General features: G+C 34.3%; 1 protein-coding gene across 4 annotated transcripts; it reads left to right on the top strand.

Moving 5' to 3' along the window:
* Positions 1-209: 209 nt before the first annotated feature.
* On the top strand, positions 210-9454 carry LOC108216372 (protein WHAT'S THIS FACTOR 1 homolog, chloroplastic). 4 transcript variants are annotated; one of them, XM_017389126.2, is made up of 7 exons: positions 210-2006; positions 2114-2199; positions 3153-3214; positions 3337-3371; positions 3557-3645; positions 6443-6531; positions 8690-9454. In XM_017389126.2, exon 1 carries the CDS (start codon positions 429-431, stop codon positions 1653-1655), a length of 1227 nt encoding a protein of 408 aa, XP_017244615.1. In that variant the 5' UTR covers positions 210-428; the 3' UTR covers positions 1656-2006; positions 2114-2199; positions 3153-3214; positions 3337-3371; positions 3557-3645; positions 6443-6531; positions 8690-9454. The 4 variants fall into 4 exon arrangements, with proteins under 4 accessions (XP_017244615.1, XP_017244613.1, XP_063948656.1 ...); XM_017389124.2 differs by having other exon boundaries at positions 8679-9454; XM_064092586.1 differs by having other exon boundaries at positions 3557-6336; positions 8679-9454.
* Positions 9455-10809: the final 1355 nt, after the last annotated feature.

Below are 10809 nucleotides of genomic sequence, written 5' to 3'. Positions count from 1 at the left end.
CAATCAATTCATAATATTTAATCAAATTTTAATATATTATCATATAATTTTTCATATAAAACAAATATAGACAATTTACTAAATATTAACAAAATAATAATAAAAATTATATTTTAAGTAATAACTTGTCCACCTATGTACTTGCAGTGTACCCGGCTACCCGCACTAGTATTAATGGAACCCAAGTGGCTCGGGTGAACGGGTGATCTTATAAGTTTTGAACAGGGCCATACTATTAAGATCATGATTCATGGTGGAGGTTGGGCCGATTTATAACAGATTGGGCCTAAACTACAAACTGTCATTTAAACAACAGCAGAAACTACAAAAACATTAAGCAAGTAAAATAAAGCGATCATTAGCTTTGAACTTGGTGCGAGTGCACTGCATCTGTTTGGCGTTTGGTCTCAAAGAAAAACAATTCCCGAATGCGGAAAGGATTGTTTTTCAGGCGATCAAACCAAATTGAATCCATCCACACTCATCTGTTTCATGGAAAACAGGGTTTTGATTCAACCCCATTTGGGAAATTATGTTATAGGTGGATTCAAATCATGCAGAAAACTAGTGGAGGGTCAAGACCTAAACAGAAAGTCTATCATAGAGATCATGAATTGGACAGAATGCTGGACCTTCAGAAGAAACCTGCAGTGATTCTACAGCTAAAAGCCATTATTGAATCCCAGAAAAATAAGTCCCTGCTGCTTAGGGACCTGGAAAAAGAAGTTGGTTTTGTTCAGAAATGGAATTACATGGCTGTTATCGAGAAGTATCCTGCGATATTTTGTGTTAGTGGTGGTAATGGAGCACCGCCTGCTGTTATGCTTACGCGGAAAGCGAATAAGATTGCTGAAGAAGAGGTTGTTGCTATAGAGCAAATGGAACCTATTTTAGTTAAAAGCTTGAGGAAGTTGTTAATGTTGTCGATTGATTGTCGGGTTCCATTGGAGAACATTGAGCTCATTCGATCTGAGTTGGGTTTGCCTTGTGATTTTAAGACGTCGTTAATTCCTAAGTACCCTGAATTTTTTTGTGTAAGAGATGTATATGGGAGAGCTTATCTTCAGCTTGAGAATTGGGATTCTTATCTTGCAGTTACTGCTCGGGAGGAGCGATTTTCTCGTGAAGGAATTTCAAGTTCTGTGAGGAACTTAAAAAATACTAAGATTTCAAAAGACGGCAATTATCCAGGCCCTTTTGCTTTTCACTTGAAGTTTCCTGCTAGTTTTAGACCAAATGTTAGTTACCTCGAACAAGTCCACAGGTGGCAGAAAATGAACTTTCCATCTCCGTACCTGAACGCAAGGAAATTTGATATTGCTGATCCTAAGGCTCGTAAACGTGTGGTTGCAGTACTTCATGAGCTACTAAGTTTAACTATGGAGAAAAGGTTAACTTCTGCTCAATTGGATGCATTTCATTCCGAGTACCGGTTACCAGCTAGATTGTTGCTTTGCTTAATTAAGCATCATGGTATCTTTTATATTACTAATAAAGGTGCAAAGAGCACCGTAGTCCTTAAAGAAGCTTATGATGGATCAAATTTAATTGATAAATGTCCACTTTTGGCATTTAGAAGTAAATTTGTAGAACTTACTGGTAGGAGGGACATAAATATGTACCCTGGGAAACCCTTAACACAAAATCCTATGTGAAAATGTGGTTTGAGCATAATTCCGTGTGATGAGTATAGATAATACCCTTTTTGACGGGCTAGAAAGAATTAATGATGTGAGAAGGGTGAATTTGTGGGCTTCAGGTACTCTCGATTGGAATATCCAGTTTTTTTGCTGAAATGGCTCAAGCTTATCTTGTCCAGAACTCATGCAAATTCTAGATTGAGGAATGCTTAAGAGCCCTGTTTTATGTCCTGATAATTTAGCACAGAGCAAGCTGGCAACTCATGCACCAAAGTACTGTTCATCCTATGTGCTATGATTGGTCTCAACTAGCTATGTGCCCTCTTGTCAGCAGAAGAAGCATAAAAGAGCATGCCCACCACAACAGTATGCATTTAGCCAATCTGCATTACGCGGATCCTTACAAATTGAAATTTCCAATTATTTCTCTAACATATTGTAGCTATGTTATAAATCATATAACTCCCTTTCAGGTTATATGCATGCACTGGGTGCAGTCATTGTGACGACCAACGGAGTCCTTTAACTTAATTAAGCTGATGTTGATTCTTGATTCCAGGTCACACATTATGTTAAGTATTGTTTTATCTTTTTAATCATTTGACATGAGCATTGTGTATCTTTGTACTTAGTTATGAACATTTATACAACGCATCAAACTGTTTTTTAATGATTTGCATATTTCTGAATAGACTAGAAAATCCAGAAACTACCAAAATCTATAAACCGTGGATAGATCTTACTGGAGCAGGGTGCTTGCTACATGAGCAGTAAATATTATATCTATGAAATTGTTATATTCTTGACTATCGACTGTGTAAACAAGCAATATATGTTTCTGTATCATGTTGATGATGAGAAGCACCTTCATATGGTAAAAGATAAATATTTCGGTTATATATAGTCTTGGTTCTGATTATACTTGCTCTTGTTTATGAAAACAAGACAACTACTGTGTACCAGATTATTTGTCACTTTCCAGAAAATGAAGGGTATTAATCTTACATCATATTACCGTCTATCGGTTTACCTTTCATGGCATAGTATAAACAACCTAGTCGAAGTGAATGACTTTGTTAGAATGAGTAAATGCCCTTTCCGGCCCTCAGTCCTTACGGCCCTTCGTCCTTACGGCCCTTCATAAAGACATGGACATCCTGTCGATCAACCTACAGTGTTTGTACTTTGTACAAATGGTATTTAACAGTTGTAGTTAAGTGACCATGAAAAGGTAACTTTAACCCTGTGTCTAAGGTTTCACATTTTATTTTTCATATTGTTTCGTGTACCTTTTGTTCCTCTGGTTGCTTAAAGTTTAAACCTCGATTAATTGTTTCTTGTGAGATATTCCCGAATAAAGTGGAATATTCAGAAACTGCTAGAATGCAGTTAATCTCAATATACTAACATTTAGTATCAATGTTACTGTGCATACATGTTACAGTACTTTGCATAGGGTTTTCATTCATCAACGTTACAGTTGTGCTGATCACTCTACTTTTCCTTACACAGGTTTGAGTCAGTTGATGTGAACTTAACTGTTTTGTGTTGAAGTTGAGCAAGTGCAGAAGAAGGTAACTTTCACCTGTGCACATCTTAGGTTTGACATATTCATTTCTTAATATTTCTTATAATTTCGATCCTAGGGCACTTACAGCTACAATTTCCATGTAATTGATTTGTTTTTTGATGACAGCTTAAAACAAAATATTTCCGGTCATCACTTATCAGGTAATTATTCCAAACAAACCATTGATTATGGTTATAATATGTTGTAAAGACCTTGTTAGTAAACAACACTTTGTGTTAATAAATAATAATATTTGCAGAATATGAACATTTACAGTTTGTTAATATGCATATCTCTAAAATATATACTTTAAATCTGCTAATATGTGCACTTAATTCCTTTATAGGTTTGATGATGCCACTCAATTGCACAAAGAATTTACCCTCTACTGGTGGACCACAATAAGTTGAAGAAGAGGGAGGCCCTTCCAACAAGGTCAATACGTTTTGCTTCATCAAACCTCTTTATCTGTTGTAGGGCCAGAATTTATCTTCATTGCATATTTTACTGGCCATTATGAATATTGCCTTTCTTTGAAAATGGACTGTCTTATACTTATCACAAATATAATCAACTAGATCTCTGTATGATGGTATGAGTCTTATCTCATGGTCCCGTTTAATTTGGTACACTAATTAGGACTTCTCTTGTAAATGTTATCTGTATCTGGTTGGAGGTTATACATCTGAAAAGCATTTATTGTTTTTGCACATAATGGTACAGCTTGTCTGCCTTTTGCATATTGAACATTTTATGCTACATTGATGCTGATGATTTGCTTTATTATTTAACTTTTTAGATTAAATCTTTTATATTTTTAGGTGCCGAAAGTCTTAAAAATGGAAGCCGCGCACTTAGTGTGAAACTGGAGACAGAATTTGCACGCCCTTTTACTACAAAAAAGTTTACCTGAAATCACAGCCTAGTTTTGAATTATGACCATTAATCAATTAAGATAAATACCAGTCGATAAGTATTTTCATAATTAATAGATATATTATTCTTATCAGTTTAAATAACACAGAACTAAGGGGTGTCCGATTGGTAAACAAATGTGCTCCTTCACGTTGGAAACAATTATGGGGGGTAGCGTATTAACCACCTGATTCCTCTCAATCACCTTTAGAATGGTGGATTGGTCTTCCGGACCGAAGTCCAATCGTTCCCTATAATGAGATGTACTAAATTCATTAGTATCAAATAAAGAGTGTTCTGCCCTAGCAAGCATCTACTATCAAAAAGCGGGAATTTACTAAACAAGCATGAAATGCCCTTTACTTTTGAGGGGAGTACCTTATACTTTGCCCAGCACTACGGAAGTAGGAATCCCCTTAGTCATTAGCTTACTTAAGACTCCTCCTGCACCTGGGATTCATTGCTTTAAACCCTTCCAGGACTAACTTCTCACTTTTGCTTGGAAGAGGTCCAGGATTTGATTCTCACCTCCCTCGTTACTAAAATATATCAACTATCAATTTATACATACACTGATAAATATAATTTTCATTAGAGAACATGAATATTAATTCTCCAATAGTGACTATAATTTTGGTACCACGTGGTTAGGAAACTGTAGGCTCCGTCACATTCCTAGGCACCTCAAAAAATAATTTAGAAAAAGGGCACCAAACTTCAATCTGGACGAAGTTGGGCACCCTTAATCCCTTAAGTGGTGAACACTCCATGCTAAAAAATTTAGAAAAAAGTTAAGATATGTTGGCCAGTAACAATGGCGAACAACACTGGAAGAAAATGTTTATACAGTGTAATGGCCAACAGACTACAACACTAGAGTTAGCAGAACAGACTAAAACCCTGGACTTAGCTTTAGGTGTACCTATTATGCTGGGTTTGTGTTCCATACACATGTATAATTATCAATGTCTTAATAATTATGTTATTTAGATGTGTGAATATACTCGGAATAATATATACAATTATGTTATTTTGATTGCATATTCATGGGACTTGTAAACATTTAGATGTGTGAATATACTCGGAATTCTCATTTTTAATTTTTGTGCAGTGAAAATAGAATATATAATTAAGAATTATTTTAACTTGAACTAAATGATAGACATATATGTTGTCCAAATTAAAATAATAAAAAAAATTCTATTTTTTTATGTATGGAAATATACTATATTAAAATTTTAATTAAGACATTATTAATTATATGTGTATGGAACATAAACCTAACATGATTCGTAAACGCTAATGCTAGTGTCTTAGTCACTTACTTTATAAAAACAAATTCTCTTGGTGTTCGCTAATGCTTGTGTCTTAGTCGCGAATTGTATAAGACAAATTATCCCGGTGTTCGCCATTGTTATTACTTATTGGCAACCATATTTTTACTTTTTTTAAAAAAGTGTTCAGCGTGTAATGTTAGTCACTCGAGACATTATGGGTGCCCAACTTATTCCAAATTGAAGTTGGGTGCCCTTCTTTCTCACATTTTTTGTTCAGATGCCTGGGAATGTGATGGAGCCATGGCTTGCTCCATGAATTATGCATCTTGTTCTCTTGGTGCACAAAGATGGGATATTGTACCGAAATTATATTCTTGATTTGTGTTATACCGGTCTGCTTGAGCATTCATTACTATATCTTATGGGCTATACCTGCTCATTTAAATATGGTTGTTAAGTCATACGAGTATTTCTTACAGGACAGTGCATGCATAAGGCACATGCATGGCTAGCCATGGCAATCACTATCACTGTAAGGCCTGAAATATCAGATTTGGTTAAGCACATTAAATGGTACTTTAGCAAGTAAAAACAAAATCACAGGTCATGATTGATCCCACTATCTGACCCATTGGGTACTAAATTATTTTTGTTTTCTGGTATCATCTGGCCCCTTTTGTCCTGACAGGTCCATGCGTGATATAACAGTTTGGAAGTTTTGTGATAATATAGCACAATCAACAATGTAATTCATAGAAAGAGGAGCTTATAAGAATTATAGTGATATGTATGGCTATATTATTTTTATCTTCTCATAGTACAAAGTTTGTCAGATATAATTGTTTAAAAACCAGCTACTTTACTTTGTCTCCCTTCTATGTGTAGTTTCGTAGTTGTCATGTAGAGGAGGACGCATGTTGCCGGCAATTTTTTGGTGATAACTGATAACTAATGACATTTTTCGGTTTAATATTTGATATAACTAAAGTCATGGTTGAAGTTTATTGTAAAGTTCTGAATTAAAATGCCTGTTTCTGCAGATATTTCATGGACTCCAAGGAAATGTATATGATCAGAACTTATAAGTATATTCTTTTACAACCACCACAACATGCAGCATTATTATCAGGTACACCTCCGAATTAATTGGCATATTTTGAATTTATGCAATGCATGTTGGGATGGACCATCATCTTGTTTTTTACTATTCTCGTGTAACGTTAACCCTTTATTCCTACTTATGGAAGAAGATAAAGGCATAATGCAAATTAGCCTAGGGCATCTCTACACATGGATTGATCCGTGTAAGAATTGATTTCTTAATTTTTGACTATATGTGTTATTATTAACATGTTAGTGTTGCTTCTAGAATTAAATAGCTGAACTTTTGTCGCAAAAGTCCAAGGTCTGAGACGTATTAAACATGGTAATTTTCGATGGAAACCAGCCTAGCAGGATTGAGATAGGTAAAGATGTAAGCTTAGTTCTACCTCATATGAAAGGGTACAGGGAAGGGACCATATCATGATCATGGAACTCTGGGATCTATGGTCCATTAATGGTGGACCCTTTATTTTCTTCATTAAGGGGCTGAGCTGTTGACAACACAAAAATAATGCATATATTTGCATATTGATTATCATGCCAAATGTGTCCTCCTGTAGTTTACTTGATTTGTAGTGATGGCTGATTCTTTGTTATGTCAGTCTCAATTGAAGTCCTTGTCTGTTGCACTGTTTAAATATGCTTCTTCCAAAAAGGAGGATAGGGAAAAGTAAAGAAAATTTGGTAACATAGTACATCCATCTTTTGTAGTCTTTGATAAGGGATTATTACATTAGAATAGTAGTTTTTAACTTTGAAAGCCTGTGAAATCTGTGCACATTATCTCATCTGTCCACTTCAGAAAAAGATGAAAATAAAATAACCCCCATTCCCTGTTAGACATCATTTCATGTGTGCCCACTACACCTTTGTCTTGATGTTATGCAATTGTTCCTTGGTGTCTACATTAGGCACCACCACTAAAGTAGTAAAGCTAACCTCTAGAATCATTCATGTCTTTTTGTTTAGTGGGTCACAATGCACATATACATTACAAACACAAAAGATGGTAAAAACATAATGATGCTACCAAAGATGGGGAGAGTTGGTTTTGCAGCCACAATCTTGTTCAAAGACTCTCATCAATTGTATAGGCCTAATGGGGATGGGAGAACAAAGCCTTGAAAATCTTATCACATGGATATTTATATGCTAGTGGGGAAATCTGATAATTTACACTTTAGCACCTGTCTTTCAAACTTACAATAGAATTCTTGCAACAGTTTTACAACTTTTCTTTTTTTCTTTTTTGATTCTTTATCCATAGACTTCAACCATAGTGGGGTGGGGTGGGTTTTTGATTCAAAATGCAATAAGAAGCTGTGTTCATCTTTTGTTTATCTTTAGGCGTACTCCACCACCCATCACAAAGGAATTGCATCTATTTAAAGTAGACTACTCATAGCAACTTCATTGAAATTCTGTGATAAAGTAGCCTCTGATATGATTTCTAGTTAGGTTTAGAATATTGATTTTATTCTCACTTTTTTTTTGTTGCAAGTGTAGGATTACATTCTAGACCCTACCACTATAATATACTTTTGTTAAACCGAAAGTTTCTAATATTACTACAGCAGTAGAAAGATGTGGTGAACTCCCAATAATTTGAAGAGTAATATAACCAGCACCTTGAAATAGAAATGTGTTAGAATATTACATTTTTGTAGTAAATCATGATTTTCGGCCATCAACTTTGGACACACACCGACGAACAAAGACTGAACAAAGGCCGAAAGATGGTCCATAAAATTGATACCTATCATATTTAACTCGTCATTTTACCAGTAACGCGTGAATTTCATGTAACTTCGCTGTGATGAATATGAATGTGGGGTATTGCTTTGGATTTTGTTGAAATGATGAATATTTACGGAGTAAAGAGAAAAATGTATATAATTCAACATTGATGAACTAGTTGAGATATCTTTTATACATCAGGATCCTTTCCTAGGCTGTCTAATAATGTTCTTGTTGAAGAGGGCCCTTGTCTTGCCATTATGTCCCATGTTAGGATCTCAGATTCTATGTTTGATTTCTGTTCATTTCCTCCCTTCCAAACTCCACCAAATTTTGGAATAAAAATGTATGTACATCAAACGTACATAGGAAATTAAGTATAAAAAATGTAAGCAATTTGTCTTAATTATAGCTAAATTTTAGAGTGGTGATCAGCTGGATTGCAGGCAGAGAAGTTGGCTTTGCTTGATTTCTGAAGTATCAATGTCGCAGCGGTGCAGCATCTCAGAAATTTAAAGAAATTATACCTCCATCGACTGTCTGTTCGGTGGACGATAAATTCAAGTCCACCATCAAATTCTACGGTGGTTTTCTGTGAGAGATGGGACCATATGTTCCAACATTTTACCTTATTTTATAACGGACTTTATTTAGTGGCTTTCAAATCAAATTAAAAAACCTTCTTGCGAGCAGGATCCTACAATTTAGAAAGATGCTGGAGTTTTTAAGGTTGGTCCGAATGTGGGCCCACTAATTTACACCTGCTATTACAGAATCAAAACAACTGCTCCATCTGTCCCTCTCATTTCTTTACAGTTACTATTTTGGGATGCCCCTCTCATTTCTTTACATTATTATAAATAGTAAGTTTTTCCCATCATTACACCCACTATCTTCCCCTACTATCTAATATTTAACAATAAAAACTACTATTACACCCACTACTCTCCTCCACTATCTCAAATTTATTATTAAATATTGGTAGGTCCCACCACTTTACCCACTTTTCAGCTAACTTTACTCATTTTTCATACATTGTCTTGGTCTACGTATCCCCCTCCAATGTAAACAATTGAGGGGGACGGAGGGAGTACTATATACCAGCAAAAGCTTGTTTTAATTTTAAACCCGCCATGTAAAGGGAGTAAGGGACGGTAGATTTGGAATTTACTGCAGTTAATTTATATTAATCATGATAATTTTCTCTATTACCCTAAACTAGATTAAATACTTAAATATTAGCTCAAATTTTGGGAACGCTGATGGTACATCTTATGAATAATCCGGAAGCTCTAACGTGCATTATTTAATTATCAATCATTCAACCAGAGGCGGATCTTAGTAGGGGTAAGGGGGGCAACTGACCCCTTAAATATTTTTTTTATTAATATTATACATATTTTTAGGTTGTAAAATTGAAATTGATTCCCCTTATTTTTTTTGTGACCTCTCTTAATTTTTTACAAAAAAATTGACCTCACTTAACTTTATAGTCAGATCTGCTACTGCATTCAACACAGATACCACTGTGCTTCTTCTGGAACTAGTCAGAGATGAATATGGTCAAAAATCAAAGATATGTATTGGTGGTTGAGATGTGTAGAATAATAAAATACTAGTGTTTTTGCCCGCGCTCCGCGCACGGGCTTCAAATTTTTATTGAATTTTGTTATTATTATTTCACAAATACATTTAATAAATAATTATATTTGAATTTTCAAATAAAGTATAAAGTAGGAAGAAAAAAATTATATTAGACATAACTCTCTTATACTTAGGTTTATTATATATCAAGAAAATTGAAGTGAAATTATATGTCAAACAATATTAAACTAAAATTATATATCAAACAAAATATTATGTTAATACGAACATCAAAATTATACGTCAAATCGAATAAATAGATTTGAATGACTATCCACTATAATGATAGTTATACTACATTCTTGTTTCATGAGGTATTGGGCAGTCACAATTCTACCCGACCCGAGTCTAACTCGTACCGAGCGGATTGTGTTTTACCAAACCCAAATTATAGGGTTTCGGATAAAAATTTGTTTTTAAACCCAAATAATTTTCGGGCCAGGATCGGGTTTGATTCGAACCCGACCTGAAAACCCGGAACTCATTTCGAACCCGAACCCGAATATACATACATACATACATACATACATACATATATACATAATATCTTTTATAATATATTTATGATTTAATATATAATAAAATTAAAACAAAATTAAGATATTTATATTTAATATTTTATATATATTTAATAATTACTCGTGTAATATCCTTCAAGTTCAGGTTTAAGATTCCTAAATTTTTCAAGTTTGGGTTCAATTTTGATATTTGCGAAACCAATTTCGACCGACCCGATTGCTATCTGTAACAGTGATACATATCTACTATGATCAAGGTGACCTACATAAAATGTTTAATACGTACTATTAATGACGTAATATTAAAATTTATAAAAATACTTTTTATAATATCTGTATCACTATGTTAGAAACTTTAATATATATATTATTCCCAAAATTAAAAATTGATATATTTGTGACAT

Source organism: Daucus carota, chromosome 4, assembly GCF_001625215.2.
Source record: "Daucus carota subsp. sativus chromosome 4, DH1 v3.0, whole genome shotgun sequence".
NCBI classification, from domain to species: Eukaryota; Viridiplantae; Streptophyta; class Magnoliopsida; order Apiales; family Apiaceae; genus Daucus; species Daucus carota.
This window is presented reverse-complemented; position numbering and strand designations above follow the sequence as displayed.